We start from the raw sequence: 21,220 nt of genomic DNA, 5'->3' as shown, positions 1-21,220 counted from the left end.
TTTACCCTGGTTAAACTCTGTAGGGACTATATGTTGCTATCTTAACTATCTAAAAGCTACAGCTTTGATTAGCTATTGAGAGACTTCTTGCTAGGAAAATGTGATTTCCATTAATCTCCTGAAATGTTAGTGATTAGAGTCAACAAAGTGACTTCCTTTTAAAAACAGCTAAGAAAATGCATTCATAGAAAGTGAAATTTAGCCACAAGATCTATTTTATTTCATCTGTCCTTCATTGAGAATAAGGCCCGGAGAGGAGAAATGATTAATGTGAAGATACCAGACAGGCTTTACTTTAGGTTCCATGAAAACAGTGAAACTTTGCATTAAAACATTCCACATCTGAGTGAATGTTTCACCATTATCTTGAGTTGCTTTTTTTTAAGCACATCATTTCTATATTTTAACATGAGTAGAAGTGTAACCCAGAAATTTGTTGTTAATGGTAAATGCAGATAGTTTCAGGATGTGCTTTAGAATTTCAACTTAATCTTTCTTACATTAAAAAAAATACATCTGTTTGAATGGAACATGTTTGGTCTTGTAGCACAGTAATTCTTTTTTCATTCATTTAGCCATCTGATCATCATATAATAAGATTATTTTAATCAACCTTTTATTGTGGGTACTGCACCTTTAATGAAACTTGTGTTTTGTTTTGTTTTGTTTTGTTTTTGATGTGTTTATTTTCGTGGTATTATTCAAATGTCCTTAACAATTAATGCATGTTGGTTAGATTTGAAGGATAACTATTATATACTTGAGATTCTTCATAAAAGCATTTTTATTGTACTAAGTAATTTTTTAAAGAAAGAACCGCACAGTCTTGTTCGTTTTACTTTTCAACAGTCTGGTGTTTATTTGCTGTTATTATAGTGTATTCGCTTTTCTGTCTTTGGGCTGTTTTTTTAATGTCATATCAAAACAAGTAGCAAAGTTAAGTAAAATAAATTAGCTTCTCTGATAAGATTATTCTTTAATTATTAAATAAGATGTCAGTCTTTTAGTTAGTAATTTTGTAACTAAAATCAGGACATGAATTATTTTTCTGTGAGTGCACTATTTCACTTTAAAAGTGTAGCTATTTTAATATTGTTCTACATGGTGACACTGTCGAGTTATTGCTTTATGAAAACTTAATTGGCTTACTACTCATCTGAATACTCTGATTCCTTTCATAAATTAACATTTTTTTCCATAAAAGCAGTTCCCAATTTACTTTCCATATACGTTCATCCCCTCACTCCATTGTAATGAGAAGATCCATCGTGGAAGAAACAAAAAATGTTTACTTTTTAGTTGGAGCCATTTGCCCGCAGGAGCAAGTTGATTATCTCAGTGCATCACACTTTGTACACATGTATGTGTGGCAAGCATTAAGCTGTCACACATGAAGCAGATAACAGCCAATCAGTTTCCACTGATCATAGCCCTTCAAGAATGCTAGCCTCATGTTGCTAGGTCTCCCTACTTTTCAGGGTTTTATGTGAAATCTCTTTGTTTCAAAATTTTCAGTCAAATTTCAAAGAACCATGGGGCACAGGCGAAGTGGGGGAAGCACAGTTTGTGACCTCTGATTTAGCAGATCTCTGTGCTGAAGAAGCGAAAGTTAGCACTGCTCACCGTGGGCTTAGACTCCAGTGAGTATGTTAACATAAAACATCACCTGATCTTTAAATTATTTGAAGCTACCAACTCAGTTTTGATTAAACAATAACTCTTTAAGAAACCTGAACACATCTCAGAGGTTAGTTATTAAGACTAGTTTTTAACACCTAACTGAGATACCTTCATTAAAAAGATAGAGAAGTAATTTTCAAAAGGGAGTTCTTTAGAAAGTAGGGAGTAAGCCACGGGGAAAGGATTTAGGGAGATCTGACGTTACTGGGTAATTGTGTTGAGGGACAGTAATTTAAGAGGGGTTAATAAAGAGTTAGGAAAATCTCATAATTAAGCAACCTAAAATTTTTGCCTAAGACCAGTGCTGGACCCAGCAAAGAAAAAATTCCTTTGTCTTCATCCTGTACCATCCAGACCAGGTATTAAAAAGCACTCTGCTGTCACTAGGAATTCTCACTAGCATGACTTGAGTGGCTATTCAGAAATGTAAACCCCACTGAAAATACTGGTAAATGAAAAATAAAAATAATTATTTATTTTTCCGTAAAAATAAAGACCAATTAGAACATAACCTGTTTGTAAATTGAAGACTGCCTATACTGTTGGTTTGTTTTCATTAAAAAGCCAGTCGTCAGATAAGAACTGTTAAGTGATCCCATTGGTTATGTTAACCGTTTTGTGCCAGTGATTTTCTCATTGCTGATGTCAGGAAATTTTTAGTTTTACCTCAGATGATTTTAATTTTAATGTAGGTGTTTATCTAATATCAGATTTATTTTATAAATATGTAAATTATATAATTTGTATTGTATTTCTAATTTAGCATTTAATAATGTCAGATTTATCTGTTTTCTTCTGTGGGGAGCCTTCAATAAAGGTGTACTCCTTGGAGATAATAAGATCTTAAAGTCTTAGTTATCGCATTTATTAAATATTATATTTAAGAACCATGCAAGAAATACATCGTTTGTGTAGACATAAAAGCGAATACTTAATCATAAGAATTAGTGATTACTATTACCTTGGAATATTTTGTTGAAGATGTCCATTTTGCAGTGTCTAATATGCCATATTGTTCTTTTTTGGAACTTAACTACAAATATTCTTTGAAAATTAAAATTTCTTAAATGCTATACTTCAGGGGGTTAATTTTAAGAGTTTTTGAAGAAAAGAAGAAGTCCTATTAACCGTAAATCTGATCGAACATAAAGATTAAAAGCAATATGAGTATTCCAGAAAGGCTTCATAACATCTCTTACATTTCTCTCTTTCATGCAGTGACTACATTGCAGCTGAAGGAAGAATTAATAGATGGAGAGGATTATAATTTCCTCCAAGGAGCATCTGATCAGGAAAGCAATGGCTCTGCCAACTTCTACATTAAACAAGAGCCCTGAGGTGGCTCAGAACTGAGGGTGGGAGGGGAAGACTTTTACACAGGACTGATTTGTAATCAATCCAGCTGTACAGCGGGGCTATTGTACTGGGACATTTTGCTAAACATAGAAAATTTCAGTTCCAGATTTTTCAGGTGGGTGGGGAAACTATTTTAGTCGTGGGGGGAAATTTTTCAATTTATAAAGATGGACAATTTTTGTGTTGTATTTGAAGCTTTTGAAAGAATTTTGTAATATTTTCCACGTTTGGATTTATGTGCATTGTTAACAAGAACTGAAATTCTAACTTTTTTGGTAAGATTTAAAGTTTAGGTAGCAGGATTGAAGGAAATGATTTAAGGAGGATATAGTTGTAAATGCAAGTGAACTGTCATTACAAATGAACCTTTTTGGTACTTGTTGGGAGATTTTGGGATTTTAGAAGTTAGACCAGTCACATCTCCAGCTTCCTTGCTGCAGAAATATGCAACTTAACCCCCTCGTGGAGGAGGGTTCATCACCACATAGATCATGGAAGGGGGAATCAATTCTGCTTGTTGGCATTTTATTGCAGCCCATTTTAAATGTTTGTACAGAAATGTTTTTCATTCTGTGAAAATTTATTTAGAGTTCTATATGAAACTGGAAGAACTCTCGATACTTTTATATGTTCTCCTTTAATTAAAAAATGATTTAAATTATCCTAACACTAAAGTGTTAAACTGGAATGGTTGACAAGATATACAAGATGTCAGTCTACATGTTGAGGGGTTGGGGAAAATGCAATATTGTCTTAAGTTTATTTCATTTTTCTTAACTAAAAAATACCCCCCAAAAGGGATTCTGATCAGTTCTCTGCCACTTTCCTCCGTCTGTGAGATAATACTTGGTATAACCACACCCCAAAACAGATGTTCTGAATTACCAGATTCAAAGTTGTTTAAAGCCAAAATAAGTTTAGATTTCAAAATCATTCCAGCTCTGCTTTTAACTATCCTGGATTTGTTAGAAAACTAATTTGAAAGAGAATTTAATTTTCTTAAAATTCCATATATATAGTATGAATTGTCTTTATTTGTATTCAGAATTAATTTTAACAATAATAAGTGATTTGGACCATTGTGAACATTCCCTATTTTAAAATTCAAATGGCTTCCTTTCAAAAAAAGGATCTAAGAGTAAATTGGTGAAAGGTTTGCTCTCTGCATTTTCTAACTTTCTGAGTTGTGACTGAATGAGAGAGCTCTAGCGTTTACCAGTGAGGTTCATAAACTAAACTCTCAGGAATTATTGCATCTGTTCTAGAAGTGCTTCTGGGTCTTAGCCTGGCCTCTTCAGAGTGGTAATATTGACCATCTCCTCTGGAATATAGGTAGGGCTAATTAGAAATTAATCAAAATGATTAAAATCTACAGTCCTTCAGCCTATGAAATGCTTTAAAAAATGTTAATGGAAAGCCCCAGGAGACCATTATAGGTAAGATTTTTGTTTGAATTTTAAAATGCATAGAACGTTAAAAACCAGCAATTTATTTTCTAAAATATTGCTCTACTTTTGGGAATAATAGCATTGGTAATACGCACAGGTTTACCTCATTCTATGCAAGAGGGGTTAATAACATAAGATTTTGTAGTTGCTACTGGAAGTAAAATTTGTTACTTTATAGTCTAAGAATGTGTGGAATCGCATGTCAACATTTCTTAATACTATTTAGGGGCATAAATGCAGATCATATCAACGCCAAGTTGATTCTCATGTGTCAAATATATGTGAATTCAGCTGTTAAATTACTGGATATTTATCTTAAACGACATTACTGAGAGGGACCTACTGTAAATGTGACATCCTCACACTTCGCAAGTCTTTAACTTTTAAGGATCTTCCCATAAACTTAAAGCCTAGAATACTTCCAAAGCAAGAGTTACAACAATCTTCATTCTCAGGCTTAGTGAATTAAACCCAGGACAACGATTCTATGATGTGGGCGCAAGAAGCCAGTCATACAGCATGCTCTACCAGTACCTGGGGTTTAGGGGCTCTATGGGGAACTGAATAAGTCAGAAGGGATTTGATTTAGAGCCTGGTAATTAGTTCTGTGAAATGCTCATTTGCAGCCAGGTTTTAATAAGCTTCCAGTTCTAGAGCAAAACCAGGTTCTGAGCACTTTTGAATTTCCCACCTATTCATGAAGTGTTTCTTGTCTTGATCCCATGACCAACAGTTAAAGGTTGGTAAGGACTTCCTACAGTCTAAACACATTCTGAAGCCCTCTTCATAGTTCAGACTCGCACTCCTACTGCCAATGAACAGAAAATAAGTTAACGCAGAGGAGATTGATATATTAGCCATAACTCCAATTGTACAACACAATAGCCCCATTATCTTTACGGTTCAAAATGTACTGCTGACCTTGGGTTTGTACTTTTTTTTGTTTTGTTTTGTTTTGTTTTGTTTTGTTTTGTTTTTTTTTTGCCTGTTAGGATTATTTGGGGATTTTGGTAGTTAAAGTCTTTAACCCTTTCCTTGCTGTGTATGAGGAAAGCTAAAGCTGTTATCAACTTATTCTACGGATACTAACACGGGTTTTCAGTGTTTGTTTGTTTTTATTATTATTAATTTTGCGTGATGTGAATACCCTCTCCCATCAATATTTGTATTATGGTGCTATATATTTGGTAATGATCCTTTACTATTGGGAAGGGATTTTAAAAATACTGTGATTAAACTGGGTTTCTTTCTTTGATTTTCATATTTTAAATAAAGCCACAGTCATTTATACAAAAGAAAAGCATCTGTCCCTGGGCAAATCTTTTGAGGACAGAGGACAAAGTAAACTGTATAAGGTTTTTACATCATTTCTGTATGTATTTGATATATAGACCAATATCTGTACAAATTTAATCTTTTATTTTCTTGGTAACTTGTGATCATTGAGAAAGTATGTGAAACTTTCTCAGGAAGTGTATATAATGGCGTGAAAAATTCGTTCAGAGAAATTTATGTTCCTTTCATTTTTACCAAATTGCAAATTTTCAGCATGGATGTGAAAAGCATTAAAATTATAACTTTGTGTACAAGATTAAAATAATTCACTAAATTTGCCCTTTTTTTACACAAAATAAAATGTTAAAGTTAAGTTGTATTTGAGCAATTCTTTAATATTCTTTGGTCTTTGAGGGATTTCCTTATTGATTCAGAATAACAAGTGCCTTCTATAAGAAGTCAGCGGCCCTGTGAAAGATCAGTTTCTTTCTCACAGAACCGGTAATCTAATATAATGCAAGCCCGTGAGTAAGAATTTATTACTTGGGAAGAGAATATGGGTGGATGTATGAATATGGGTTTCATTTGAGCCATGGTTTCACAGACAGCTGAGGGAAAAGGCAAAAACCACAGCAGGAGCAGAGATGAGTGTGGACCTCTTATGGGGGATTCAAATCACATTAGTTAGAACATAGTGTTTCAGGGCTGGCTTGCTTGCTGGAGGACTTCTTGTATTTTAGCTCCAATAACCTCAGCAGCAAAGTTCATAGATGTAAATAAATTTTCTGAGCCAGCTGGTGCTGTTTAAATTAAGCGGGATGCAAAGATGCCTCCGAATTTTATGGACGTAAGGAAGTAATGACTTGTATTGGGCCTCTTCGGGAGTTAATTTCATCTCACTTTAGAAAAATACAGTGCATCCCAAGAGAAACAAAAATAGAACCCAATTTCTGCCCTGTTTTCTACCTTAAATGGCTTGAACAGTTGCCCTAATAAATTAGAATCACAGATTGGCTCTCCTTTAGAAATAGACATTCTTTAAACCGTTACATGCCTCTTGAGAAGCTAGTTTCCCAGTGTACTTTATGCCCAGAATATTGTTTTGAGAGTAACAAGTGTTTCCCCCAAACAAGTAACTTTTTATCTGTGTTGTTTATCCAGCTTCCTGAGATAGGGAGAAAACTATTTCCTTTTTTCAGATTGTTACTGAGGCTGGGGGTAATCCTTGTTGGCCTGTTAAAAATTCCAGGCCTCACAAGCAGGCCAAACTAGGGCTTGCCTACTGACAACAAATAGATAATGTAAAAAATGATGCACTTTAAATGATGTGCTTACTGTGTTCAAATGAAAGCTTTATTAAACGCATGAAAGGTTCTGCATAAATTGTCCACTTTACACACCTAGCTGGTACATAGGACTAGGTCCAAAACCCAAAACCTTCCTCTAGAGGCAGTACTTTAAATCTCACCATGGTCTTATTGTTTCTCATTCAATTCTATGAAATCCTAACGTCCGAATCCTTCCTCTCAGTTCTCACCACTCCAAATTTGACTTCACTTAAACCTTCCAAGTGCAGGACTTTCTCATGTCACTTAAGTAACTATAAAGGCAGTAAAGCATAGTGGCCAAGAGCATGAAGTCTCATGCTCAGTTTGGAGCCTGATGCCTTCACTTATTAGTCATGTAACATGGTTCAGTTTCCTCAATTGTAAAATGGGGACACTAGTACCAACCTCCTAAGAGTTGTGAAGGTTAAATCAATTCATACATGCAAAGTTCTCAGAACAGCTCCGGCCCAGAGTAAGCTCACACTTAACTACTGCTGTTACTTCAAGTACCATAGCCAGTGTGCATAAGGATCATGGAGTATGCATTAAAATGCAAATCCCCAGGCCCACGCCAGTATCTAGAAGCATGTACCATCTCTAAACATGGGATTAAGTTCTTGTCGAATATATAGAAAATGTTAAACTTTTCGTCAGTTATTGATTTGAAACTAGAATCCTGGCATTTATACCAAGTTGTCAGTATATTCCTTATCATCGTCTTGTAGTGTAGTAGTATGCATTAAAAATGTAATCCTGAGACTCATGGAAGTGGCATTTAGCTTTCACCACTTTCCTAACAGAAAACAGCTATTCATAAACCCATATATTTCTATAATCTCCAGTTTTTAAACCAGACTCCAGGTGATAGGTGTTCTTTGGCATCATTTTACAATTGTACCAATCCAGCCAAATTAACCTTAAAAGCAGAGAATATGAATTTTGTAACTACTCACTGCTTCTGGCCCAGGAAACAGGCATAACTCATGCCACAGAAGATAGAACCAACAGGGTTGCGTGGAATAACTTGGGTACCCGCTGTGGGCCAGGTACTAGGTTAACTGCTTTATACACATTTCTTTAAATCCTGCATTGCAGCAGTATTATCCTTATTTTAGATGTCTTTAGGCTTCATTTCCTCATATATAACTTGTCCAATTTGCAGTCAATAAAAGTGTAAATCTGGATGACTAGTCTGTTTCACTCTATCTTTCAACAAATTGTACAGAAATATACATTTCTATAGCCAAAGAGGTTGACAGATTATGTTCATTATTTCCTTATTTATTAGTTTCCTTACCAGTGCCACGCAGGGCCCTCTGCAGCCTCACTACTTTCCCACCTACAGTCTTGAAGTATACCCAGGTGCTGAGAAGCATCAGAGCCTTCTTCCACAATAAGCAGGAGTAATAAGTTCTGGATAATGCTACTCTAGCCAAATCACTTCTTCCAGCTTGGTATCAAGTAAGCACAGAAGGCTGCACCCAGTTTCCGAAGGCTTTATTGGTAAATATGCTTTAGAAAAGAAAGATCGATCCTACTGCTTCCAAGTCAATGGAATGAGCTGTGTCCAGGGACACATCCAAGCGGGGTCAAAATGGACTGATGCTTTGTCCACCTCTTATTCATAGATCCAGTTGAAAGCACAAGACTTGTAGTCAACCAATTCTTCGGGCTTAAACCATAGGCTGATTTCTCTCTCAGCACTTTTCACTGAATCACTACCGTGAATGATGTTCCTAAGAAAGAATGATTACAAATTAGCACATTTCAAAGCGCAAAAGTCAGTTTAATAGATAAAGCAAAGGATAGCCACTGCAGACCTTTTCAACCGAATTGCCTAGAAGCAGGAGACTACCTCCAAAGTATTTCCTCTTAAATACAACTATAGGTTCAACTTTATTATTTTTCTAAGTTTCCCCCTTCAAAACAGTACTTGTACCCCAAGAATGCCGTGCCACATTCCTTCTCAAATTCTGAAAAACAGTCAAACCAACCAAGATCAAAACCTGATCTAGATGTGATATATTCATTTTATCAAGAGCATTTTCTGCTGCATTTTCTTACAACACTAATACACTTACAAGCCTGACCAAGACATTTAGGCTTATTTACCTGAATTTCATAACTGTAAAGTTTTTGTATAGATTTTGCATAGGTGAGGGGACCAAAACATTGACAGACTCATGGATACAGCACCCCAAAGGGCACATCCAAAGCTAAGAACCCTTTCATTCCCCATACTCTACACTTCCTGCTTTGTTTCAAAGGACCTACCACCACGTGCAGCTGCTTTGTGCAAATATCTTGGTTAAAATTTGAAGTAGCCTACAGAAGTAGCTATTTAAGAACACTTTCATCCAAAGAATTACCACCTAATTTAAAAGTTTAAATTTTTCTAAAATTGGAATATGCCAAAAATGTTTGTTTTACACCCCATTTAAATAGCTTTGAGGAAAAGTTATAAGTGCTCCACAAGACTTACCTGCCAACTTGAATGCAAAAGTCCCCACGAATGGTACCCGGCTTAGAATCTGCTGGATTGGTCTCCCCAAGCATCATTCTACCTGTCTTCACCACATTCAGTCCCTCCCAGACCTTGACAGTAGGGAAAAAGAACTGCATGAGATCTGCCATCAGGACCATTAGGAACAGCTCACATCGACCAGACCAATCAGTGACATGATTATCTCCTAACCCCAGTAAATAGTAGAGACCTATATAAAATACTCCATACTCCATCCCGAGTTTATTGCTAGGATACAGAAAAAAAGTCTACCCAACTTCGGGACTTCCCAGGCTAGCTGAGATAAACAATACTGAAGAATCCTTATGTAGCCACAAATACTGAGAGGAAATTGTGATGAAAGGATAGAGAAAAGTGATCAAACTGGAAAAGGAACACAGGGAAGGGCATCCAGAAGACTGTTGAAGCAAGAGATGGCAAAGACTGGCATGAAAGGAGAAAGTGTATTCCATGGGAGAACAAAAAGGTCATCCTCAGTGAACAGGAAGTAGATCTACTTTCTCAATTTCTGTGCCTCCCTATTGTACCCTCTTCTTCTAGTCTCTTCACTCCCAATTGGATATTAATGCCACAGCAATAAATAGACAGCTTTGTTTCTAGCATGAGATTACAGAGAACTTTTTCTAAGATCTGATTCCCCTTGCTTTTTCCTCCCAAGCTCTTAGTTGCTCTGTTAACTAAATAACTCCAGCAAGCTCCATTTGTAAACAAGGAATGTGGAGTTGCTGGGGAAGATATCTAAAAAAGGGACACGCAGGCATTGAGCAAGCCCAGTTATATATCAGCCAGCCCCTATTTCCCTTGGTTTCCCCTCCTCCCCCGCAAACACTTACCATGGCCACAACAGGCCCTGAGTTCATGTATTTCACCAGACCTGGGTAGAATGGGCGGTCTTTCAGGTCAATGTAGTGCTGCTTCAGGAGTTCCTCAGAGGCCTGGCATAGGAAAGGAGGTATCAATTAGGAAGTAAACTGGAAAGGCTCAAATATGGTTCCATCCGCTTCTCAGAACCTCCCAAATTAACAAGCTAGGTTCTCTAAAGTCTAATTTAGTATTTTAGCCCATATTCATAAAATGTGAATATAAAACAAAAAATCTCATCCAAACCAAGTAAATGACCCCATTTTAGCAGGATTGCCCTGACCATGAAAAGCCACCCTCATCATGTCAATGACGTTATAGATGTTATAATTAATCCTTAAAGTAGGTGGTTTGAGGATCTAAATTTAGGGAGTTAAGTGCTGGCTGCAATTGCAGAGAATATGGCAAACGGAGGTTATATCAGACCCCTCTGGCCCTTCACAATGCCCGTTTAAACACTTTAAATGTTAATGAGAACATTCTCCTCACTGATGAGCTTGGTTGAAAATTCAATACTTAGATATTTATCCCTTAAGGTCCATATCTGTGTACCCCAAATTTAACGTAGAAAACACAATTACTGGCCTACGGCAAAGGGAACCTGCAACAAAAGGGCAGAGGAAGGGACACCCCATCTAAAACCTCAATCATCTCAGAGCTGCAAGCCTTCTTTCCGGGCGGAGGTAGACCCGCGTGGGCCAGCGGCAGGGGCCTGGGCCTGGGCCTGGGCTCAGGCTTTCTTCACTCCCTGCTGCCCTCCTGCGACTGATAGGCAGGCTGCCGCCACGGTCCTTCGCAGCCACGGAAAGAAACCCGTCCGGAGCAGGAGTCACGTTACCTCCGCTTAACCTCCCCAAGGGCGTCTGGGCTACCGGGCTCGGGAAAGGGTCAGCGGCGGGTCGGAGGGCAGAGGGCAGAGGGCACAGTGCAAAGGAATTTCCGCACGAGACAAAATTAGCGAAGGAGGGATCCGACCGTAAGAGACGCGGACAAACCGAGACGGAAAAGCCCATGCGACCGAGCTCCTGTGGGGGGAAAGGGGGGCGCGAACCGTAAGGAACTTCATGGCCACGAGGCGGAACCCCTTCTGCTCGAAGCGTTTGACGATGTCGCCCACCAGGCCGCGCTGCACGCCGTCCGGCTTGATGGCGATGAAAGTGCGCTCCATGTTGGCCTTGGTTCTGCGGGCGAGCGGTCCGGTTATGGCCCTGCGGCCGCACGGACACAGGCCGCGCCGGGTCCGGACCCTGGAGCCCACGTGAGCGCGCGCGCCCGGCCGCCCCGCCGCCCCGCGACACGTGTCTTCCCGGACGCCGCCGCCCTGCCCGGGCCTGCGGCCCCTCCGCAGTCCCCGAAGGTCCACGGAGGGGACATGCCAAGGGTCCCCAGGGGCGCAGATCCTAGGGCCCCCGCTCAGACCCGGCGCAGGGTTCTACCGGGTCGAGGGGCGCCTGCAGCTGGGGGCCCGCCCGATGCGACGCCAGCGGTGGGAGGACCCGAGGGGTGGGAAGGGGAAAGCGCCCCCGTCGCTTTACCGAGGAGCTGGCGGGAGGGCGGCGGCGGCGCTGCGGGACTGGAGCTGAGACCTGGAGCGACCACCGGAGCCTGGAGTCGCTTGCGGAGGAGGGACGCGCGGCGGCCACACCCCGGAGGGCCCCGCCGCCCAACCCGCAAGGCCGGACGCAGCCGGAGGCCTCGGTCCACGCCCCGGGTTTGCAAAAGAGGCAAGTTTGGGCTCCGAGAGCAGGAAGTGATTCCTTCACCTGAATGTCCCACAAATAAATCTATGCACGGCCAAATCCAACTCCTCTCCCTCCCTCGCCTGCCCCTCTCTCTGCCTCTCTCTCTGCCTCTCTGTCTGTCTGTCTGTCTGTCTGTCTCTTCCTTGCCTTCCTTTCTCTTTCTTTCTTTCTTTCCTTTCCCTTTATCATACATTACATTAGGTGCAAGGTGTGCACATTATTAATACACACACACATTAATAAATTTCATTTGTAATTTAGTCTTGAGGTCTTAACCTGGTTATTACTTATCTGTTTTCTTTCACCACCCACCCAGAGTTGAGCTTTCTTTTCCTCCCATCTATGCACTCATTAAGTCCTTATCCTCTTACTCACTGATGAAATGGTTTTCCATTCTCCTCCCATCTGTTTCTGCGCTTTGAGTTTCCCTTGTTCAAGCTTTCCTTCCACCTCCCTTTCATCCAACTGGCAGTATCCCAATGGGACCTGTTCCGTCTCTCTCTCTAGAAACTTTCACTAAAGAAGTTCCACATCATCATCTGATCTTTTCTTTCAGTCTCATGCTTTTAAAGACTCCCTCGTTTGAGGATGATATTGTAGTCCTTGGTAAGATATTCTATGTTTCCATAGTATGCTGTTTCTCCTGTTTGTTCTCCACCCCACCCCACCCCACCCACCTTCCAGCCCCAATGAGCTGCCCTGTTCCCACCCTGGGCGGGGGAAGGCGGGGGCACCATTGTGGGGTCAGGTTATCCAGTTCAGGCTGAAACACATCCTGGATAAGAGTCGACTCTCTCAGAGAAATCAGGCTTATCATCTATTTGCGGACAATCCCCACCCTTTGGTGGTACCCAGCTGCCCTGCAGTCAGCCCCTCCTCTGAGCACTGACATCCACCCAGCAGGGCTTATACTCTGAAATAGAGCCCCTCTGTCTCTTTCTCCTAAGGGCAGTGAGCTGACCACCACAATCCTGTCATCACCCTAGTGGTCCTGGCACTGTACTGATAATCTATAACTGTTAGATGACAATCCCAGCTTCTATTACACCTTGCTGGCTTTCCAAACTTCTAGTTGCAGAGCATTAAACCAGCATCCTCATGCTAGAGCAGGGCCCCCCAGTGTTCTCTTGGGCCTCAAGCTGTAACACACTTATTTGGGCTTCCTTTTCAGAGTTGTCAAATGTCAACTGTGGGAAAGAGTTGGAATTTCACTGGACATTTCAACCACCTTTAACCAGGGAGAGCACAATCCTGTTGCCTCACTTACACATACTCACTCCTCGAAAGTCCTGGTGCTCTGTCTCACTCTGCATGACAGACAGACCAGGCTTTGTGTGAAACACAAATGCATCTATTCCTCAGCTCCCCGCTAAAGGCTGACCCCAATGGGTAGGAATCCTTTCACAACGTATGCATATATCAAATCATCACATACATTTTCAATATCTTACAATTTTATCAATTATACGTCAATAAACCTTGAGGAAAACATGATAGCCCCATCCCAACTCTCCTCTGACTCCTGAGAAGTTCCTTCCCCTCTCTTGCCTCTACCAAAGCCAGGTGAACAGGGTAAATACCAAGAAAGAAAATCTGTTAAAGTTTGTGGTGAAACCAGTAGTTGTGCCCAGTTTCTATTCTTTCTTCCTTCTCATAGAGCTGGGTTTTACCAGGGCACAAGGTTGCCCAAGTAAAGATAACATGTTCCAGTTTGTTTTGCAGCTAGATCAGCCACATGGCCAAGTTCTGGCCACTGAGATGTAAGGGCAAGAGAAGGTGGTTAAGTCAGGGTTGTACCCTTAAAAGGAAAGGATAATCTCCCACTTCCCTTTCCAAACGTGCGGGAAGGCAGACAGGGGTAGTGACCCATCTTGGATTGGTTACAAGGAACTGAATTCCTGGACAACCTCCAGGATCCAAGCCTAACCACCATCACTAGCTTTTCTGACCTACCTGTTTGGCCTTCCTCTTCAGCTTTCTTGAGGTATAATTTGACAAAATTTGTTAAGTTATATGACTGGATGTTTTGACATATATCATGAAATGATTACCACAATCAAAATAATCAACATATCCAGCACTTCAGTTACCATTTTATATCCTATGTGTGGGGTGGGGTAGGGGTGAGGTCAGAATACTTAAGACATACCCTCTTAGAAAACTTCAAGTAAACAGTACTTTAGATCTCCAGCTTAGACTTTTAAATAAAAGTAGATTTCCATCTTGTCTCTGTTAAAGCAACCAAATCAATATTCTAACAAAGCTACTTAGATTTCTCCTGTTTCTTCTGAGGCCATCCCAGGGATCCTAGCCCACTATCTGCTTAGCTTTTGTTTGGGGGTAGTTAAAACTTCTCCCACACCCTATCCACCCAGTCCCCGAGAGCTTCTCAAGAGCAGGAAGGATACCTTTTATTTCTAATGAATCCTCGGTGCCCAGGACAGTCTTGGCTAACTATTGGGGTTCAGTGCCTCTGTGGTATATGGATTGTCTTAAGCTAAACACAACTTTAGCTGCGGGCTCAAGAGAAACTAATGCCCCTCTGTTAACTACCTAGAACTTGAATTAAGGGCTGTGTCCCTAATACAGAGATAACCTCTCTTGACCTTTGACCGATCTATATGGCAGGGCAAACTAGTAATTTCTGAACATGTACTCTCCCTGCAATGACCTTCCGAAGCACCAAAGTACATTACCTCATCTCTAGCTCAGAATGTCACATATACCCGTTTTCCCTGTCTCTGAATCTCTTGTGCATGTGGGATCTCTGTCTCATGTATGTGGAGTTGCCATACATATGTAATTAAACTTGGTTATTTTCTCTTATTAAACTGTCTCATGTCTATTTGATTATTAGATCAGCCAAAAGAACCGTGAGGGTAGAGGAAAGTTTCTCCTCCCCCGCACAACAGAGCAGATCCTTGGGAGATGCCAGGTGGCTGGCTCAGAGCCAAGAGTGGATGGGACACAGGAGGAAAGAGGGACAGGCAAAGATTGTGGGGGTGTGTGTGTGTGTGTGTGTGTGTGCGTGAGCGCGATCTCTCAGGCCAACATAAATAATTTATATAAAATTTATACTCTGTCAGCTCTGGTTAGCCAGAGTACATGAAAAAAGAAAAGGAGAAAAAAGAAAACAAAGCAATATAGCAACACAAAGTAACCAACCTAATGAATCCTACTTGGGATAATACATTTTATTCTGATGATAGTATATAACACTGTAGAAGGAACACTCACAATTCCAAGAGTGTCCCTCTAGATTATAAGGATATTCTCAGAAATAACTAGATTTGTTACAGCCTGGTCCCCTGCCGTGGGAGGGAGAGAAAATGGAGTAGGAAAAGCACTGTAGGCCACCTTCACGTCACTCGTAGATCCAGTTCTGAGCACACTTTTTGTATTCTACCAGTTCTTCAGGCTGAAACCACAAGCCAATCTCCTTCTCTGCACTCTCCACGGAATCACTGCCATGGATAATGTTCCTGGATGGGCAAAGAGATGGCCACATTACCAAGACCAGGTGGGTTAAAATGCCCAGAAGCCCCGCTTCCACCCCCGCCACTCCCACGGCTGGGAAGCCTACAGCCACTGCAGCAGAAAAGCCAAGCTCCATGTCATTAGTTCATGTCAAAAGAAAAAAGACCATGATTGCAGTTAATGCAGGATGAAGAATGCCCTCCCCACATCCTGCCCTCCTTCATGCAAGCAGCAAGAGCCTTCGGGAAGGACTCTGTCCAGCAAAATGTGTAGTAGCAGGTTCTACCCTCTCAACAGAGGCACAACCACAGTGATATTGATAACCAATGGCAGAGAGCCTACAAAGCTCAACATCAACTTAAGAGAGAGAAAAATAATGAACTAATTTAAAATTGATCTGCATATGCCATCATGTCCATCCCCAGCCGCAGGAACCCAAATTCTTGGGCACCTAAGTCAGATTTTGGAAAAGGGTATAAAGCACCAATTCCCACCTGCCAACTTGGATGCAAAAATCCCCTCGGATGGTCCCAGGTTTGGAGTCTGCTGGATTGGTCTCCCCAAGCATCACTCGGCCTGTCTTCACAACATTCAACCCCTCCCAGACCTCCAAGGACAAAACAAGATATGGTCAAGGAAGAAAACCAATCTCAGAAGAAAATCTGAAACTATTAAATCAAAAAGAGTAAAAAACCCCTTAAGAAAATATTCATTCATTGAGCAAATACTTATGGAGCATCTACTTGTTCCAGCACTGGGAATACTGGTCTCCCTGCCCCAATTCTTGCCTTTCTACAATCCATTCTTGACACAGCAGCCAGAGTGGCTGGTCTTTTTGAAAGGCCACATGGAAAACCTCCCATAGCTTCCCAGCACTCATAAAGTCAATGGCCAACACAACTCTACATGATCTGGCCCCCACCTGTGCCTCTGAACTTATCTAACCTTCTCTTTCACCCACCAGCCACTCCAACCTTTCTTCTGTACTTCAAAAAGTCCGCAACCCAGGTCCTTTGTACATGTGGTTTTCTTGGTTGAGTATGCTCTTTACTGTGTGTGGCTGGCTCCTTATTCAGAGCTCAGCTTGAAAGTTACATTTCTTGACCCAATCTAAAATGGTCACATGCCATCACATCATCCTACTTCATTTCTGTGCATATCACGAATCATTACCTGGTTTTATATATACATATATTGTGGGGGTTGGGGGTTCTTCGTTATCTGCCCATCCCCCCCTTTCGAAATGTGTAGGGATAATAGGTTGGCTAGGTGGAGGGTCAGGGGAGCAATTGCAGGGGGACTGTTTTATGAACTATATAGATGTCTAACCAATGTACTATATACTTAAAACTAATTAAAATAAATTTAAAAAAATTTTTTTAAAAAAGAAAAAAAATGCATAGGGAAAGAAAGTTATGAAAACAGGTACCTATTTTGTCTCTTTCATGACTGTATCCCCAGTGTCCAGAATAATGATAATCAATACATACATGGAGAATTACTATGATAAGTCCTGCCCTCCAGAAATTTACAATCGGGCAGACCCCTCCTGATCTCTCTCAGCTATGAGTCTTCAGTTCAGCAAGCAAATGTATCTTGCCTTAGTGGGTCAGAGAGCTAACTCATATCTTAACTATCTAAACCTCCCAACTCATTTCCTCTGCATCAATGAGGACCTGGCGTCAGAAGCAGGACTCACAACACTCCTCACTCTCAAGTGAGTCATTCACATCAACATCCCACACATACATACTCACCATGGCAACCACTGGCCCTGAGTGCATGTATTTCACCAGGCTGGCAAAGAATGGACGGTCCTTCAGGTCAATGTAGTGTTCCTTGAGAAGGTCTTCAGAAGCCTATTCCACAAGATAAAGAATGAGAATTGGCCCCCAAAACTATCTAAGAGCCAGTAATCTAGTTATTTCCCTCTCTACCATCCAGTTGTTACCACCCAGCTCTTAGCTCACTGATTCTGTTATCCCCCAATTCACTGTCACTATCAGAGGGGAGCAGTGACCATGACTAAAAGTGCTTCAGCTTTGTACCAATTTTCCCCCGATTGGCCTTGAGCGATCAGAATAAAACCACAGAACATCAGAATCACATCCAGCCATCTCATCTTAGACAGAGATGCAGCTGGGATTTTAAATTGGGCCTTCCTGACCCCTCCTTTCCTCTGAGGTTCCTAGCAAAGATATGGGCTTGGTTAAGAGTGGGAGGAGGGGTGGCTGTCATGAGTCTCCAAGGTTGTTTGAATCTGATGTGGAGAAGGGAGGAGAGGGAAAACTTGACATCATCCCAGCTGCATCTCTGTGTACTTTCAAGCACATGACTTAACCTCTCCAAGCCTCAGGTCCTCATCACTAACAACCACAGGAATAAAAACGAGTACCTCTCAGGGTTGTCATGAGGGCTAGATGAGAAAACACATGTGCTCAGCACATGGTAAATGCCCCATCAACAATACTGTCATTTCATTTTACCTTCAAACTTAACATAATATGCAAACTCTCTGGAAAGCACTGCCTGTCCAACACCTGGCTCCAATCATTCCATTGTGCTCTCCCCTCAGTATTAACATCAGTCTACTCTCTTTCACATTACAGCAGTTTTTCTAAACATCAAATAGGAACTAAACTGTAAATCAAACTAAATGTAAGATGCCCTAGGAGAGTCCAAAGTTGACTCTTTTAATATGAAAAAAAGATGGTCTCTTAATGTATTTGCTTTGAAAATTTGAATTCTCATTTCCCAGGTTTGTTTGAAGAAGGGATCTTGGCCAATCCTTTGCATTTTTTGAAATATTGCTTTGTAGGCATCTTGCAGAAGTGTCTGCTCTCTGCTGTTTTGGATGGGCCTTTCCAAGAGCAAAACCAGTTTTCCTCCACACACCCCAATGATGTCTAATACATGTGAGACACTAAATGGGTAGCAAATGATGATGGAAAGATTTCCTTGCTGAAAATAACATTCTTCAAAGCGGGGTAAAAAGTTCTCTAAAATTATCTGCTCATGGAGCTCAAGAGCAGAGCTCAAACATGCCCAGACCTTTGAGTCATAAATCACAGTACTGCAATCTGTAACCATGATCACATATATTATATTAAATATATACCTATAGAAAAAAGAAAAGAAATCACAGTATTGCAGTAAATATAGAACTCTGCTAAGTAAAAAAGGAGGCTATTTTCTAAAGTCTCAAATAACTTGGTTTGTTCCAAGACTCAGACATGATGCTAGGCCACCAAAGAGTTTCCAGGTTTCAGAACATTTGTGTTCACCCTACATGGAGAAGTCTAAAAAGGAGAGGAGAGGAGAAATAGAGAGGCTACCCTACAATGTTTCCTTTTACAACAAAATAGAAATAGGAACAATGAAGTCTACTTACCTGCATGAATTTCATAGCAACAAGACGGAATCCCTTCTGTTCAAAACGCTTGATGATCTCTCCCACGAGCTGGCGCTGGACCCCATCAGGCTTGATGGCAATGAAGGTGCGCTCACTGTTGGCCATGGTCCTGGGGACAGACAGGTGGGGGATGAAAAACAGCACTGAATATCCTGCCTACATTATTATCTTTAAGCGGATTACTCCCATAAATCTGATTTAAATCTGCCATGTCAACTCCAAGTCTCTCTAGTAAACACCCAATTCCTCCTCAGTCCCCTCATGTATGACCTTTCCAGAGTGGGGAAGAGTCCAAAAGCAGGGGCTATATTTTTTATCTCATTTGATTTAATAAGCTTCCATTAAGCATCTACTGTGTACTCAACACTGTGGCAGATTCAAGGTGAGGGATAAAAAAAAAAAAAAAAAAAAAAAAAGACACTGCCTTTTCTCACTATCCAAGATACGAGGAAAAAAAAAACAATACTGATAGTTGGCGAAAGTGACACATGATACAAAGCACTATGAAATACAGTTTGACCTACTGCCACATCATGGTATTAGAACTGGAAGAAGTTTAAGAGATTATTTTATTAAAAATCCCCTTCATTTTACAAATGAGGAAACACATCTAGAGCACCAGAATCAAAGTCAAAATTCAAATTTCCCAACCCTGTGTGACTTATGCTACATCATAAGGTGTAATGAATACTCTAACCAATAAATGATGGATTGTGGGAGAACTAGAACCATTAGTAATATCTGATATGGACCATCATGCTGTTATAGCACTTTAACAATATATTTGAATGTTATGTCTGTGTGTGTCTCTCCTTACTGGTCTGCAACCTATATACAGGGATGTTTCTGTCCCTGGTACCTAGCCACAAGGCCTAACAGTCAATAAGAACAAAGGAAATATCTTAAATGACAATCATCTTCCAAGAAAAAGAGACAAAATCCAAGGACTGGTGAACTCCCGATGGAAGCTCGAGACAAGCATGGATTTACCAGGAGAAAACGGGGCTAAAAAACCAGAAATAGTCCCCGTTTCTGTCCTTCCACAACCACCCTGACACACGTCATTCATTCTGCAAGCACACACTGAACGCCAACACCGTGCCCAGTACTGCACTCAACAGAAACAAATAAGGCATAACTCCTGTTGTCGCTGCCTGATGGGAAAGGCAGCTACGGACAAAGGCGAGTCCACGTGGCGTGGGACGTGTGCTGACAGGTTTGCACCTGTCGACAGGCACTCCCCCGCTCTTCCCTGCGATTCCATCCCCCTTGCCAGCTCTCAGGGAGCAGCTCATATGACCCCTACACCTCCCCGCTCTCCTGACCCCACTGCTCTCTTCTTCTTCTCAGGACCCCGAGCCTTTCTCACCCTTCCAGCAGCTTGAGCTTCTACTCCGCCTGCTGTCGCCGGCACCGGAAACTCGCCCTGTCCCACGTGGTTCCCGGCACACGCACTCCCGGAACCCTTCTGCCCAGTTCGGCTCCCGGAGAGCCCATTTTGCAGAACACCACTCTTCCACACTTCCTCCTGTGAGTCGGGTGCATTCTAGGGAGCAACTTTCTGATGTTTAACTTCCCAGAATAGCCCGCCATGGGCACCTGGTGAGATGTCTGTTTCAGCCTTTTTTTTTTTTTTTTTTTTTAAGATTCTGTGACTCACTTCCTTCGTCCTCGAGCAAATTGGCTTCCCAGGAGGTGGCGCTCACACTTTACGTGAAATCTGAACGAGCGCCTGACCCAGACATAGACACGGCTCTCTTGCTTTCTGTTTACTCATTTCTTTCCAGACTGTCGAGCAAATAAATTATTTACTGAGTACCTACTATGTGCCAAGCACTGTTCCACGGCCTGGGGGTATAGCAGTAAAAGCTCTTGGAGCTTCTGGTGACGTTGGGAATGGGGGCAAACGATGAAAAAGAAGGTATATTTTATTATGTAAGTTCTGTTAAAAAAGCAGGTCAGGAGGAAAGGTTGAAGGAGTAAACTATTTTAAAAGGTTGAGAAAAACTGTCTGAGAAGGTGACAATAGAATAGACGTGCAGGAAGTGTGGGAGCAAGTCTGGTGATAATCTGAGGGCCTAGCTTTATAGTGAGCATGGAGTGCTAGAAAATGCAGT

General features: G+C 41.2%; 3 protein-coding genes across 30 annotated transcripts in view; 1 reads left to right on the top strand and 2 right to left on the bottom strand.

The window, feature by feature from the left end:
• The window catches only part of MBTD1 (mbt domain containing 1), a 55,130-nt gene extending 51,427 nt beyond the window's left edge, over positions 1 to 3,703 (top strand). For all 27 annotated transcript variants that reach the window (XM_039846390.1, XM_039846383.1, XM_039846370.1 and 24 more), the window contains one exon: positions 2,899 to 3,703. In XM_039846390.1, the coding sequence (XP_039702324.1) occupies positions 2,899 to 3,017 (119 nt within the window). In that variant the 3' untranslated portion in view covers positions 3,018 to 3,703. The remainder of the gene's footprint in view (positions 1 to 2,898) is intronic.
• A 4,864-nt stretch (positions 3,704 to 8,567) lies between these two features.
• LOC120588975 (nucleoside diphosphate kinase B) lies at positions 8,568 to 11,139 on the bottom strand. Its single transcript, XM_039846398.1, has 4 exons — positions 11,115 to 11,139; positions 10,445 to 10,546; positions 9,570 to 9,682; positions 8,568 to 8,823 (listed from the first exon to the last, which is right to left on the bottom strand). Exons 1-4 carry the CDS (start codon positions 11,121 to 11,123, stop codon positions 8,706 to 8,708), a joined length of 342 nt encoding a protein of 113 aa, XP_039702332.1. The 5' UTR covers positions 11,124 to 11,139; the 3' UTR covers positions 8,568 to 8,705.
• A 4,248-nt stretch (positions 11,140 to 15,387) lies between these two features.
• The window catches only part of NME1 (NME/NM23 nucleoside diphosphate kinase 1), a 6,864-nt gene continuing 1,031 nt past the window's right edge, over positions 15,388 to 21,220 (bottom strand). The window contains exons 1-5 of one of the 2 annotated variants that reach the window (XM_039846396.1): positions 20,473 to 20,628; positions 19,083 to 19,212; positions 17,449 to 17,550; positions 16,186 to 16,298; positions 15,388 to 15,696 (exon numbers count right to left, since the gene is read on the bottom strand). In XM_039846396.1, the coding sequence (XP_039702330.1) occupies positions 15,579 to 15,696; positions 16,186 to 16,298; positions 17,449 to 17,550; positions 19,083 to 19,208 (459 nt within the window). In that variant the 5' untranslated portion in view covers positions 19,209 to 19,212; positions 20,473 to 20,628 and the 3' untranslated portion in view covers positions 15,388 to 15,578. Of the gene's footprint in view, positions 15,697 to 16,185; positions 16,299 to 17,448; positions 17,551 to 19,082; positions 19,213 to 20,472; positions 20,629 to 21,220 lie in introns of those variants that run through there. The other variant, XM_039846397.1, reaches the window with a different exon arrangement.

The sequence above is a fragment of the Pteropus medius genome, unplaced genomic scaffold (assembly GCF_902729225.1).
Source record: "Pteropus medius unplaced genomic scaffold, Ma_sr-lr_union100, whole genome shotgun sequence".
Classification (NCBI taxonomy): domain Eukaryota; kingdom Metazoa; phylum Chordata; class Mammalia; order Chiroptera; family Pteropodidae; genus Pteropus; species Pteropus medius.
This window is presented reverse-complemented; position numbering and strand designations above follow the sequence as displayed.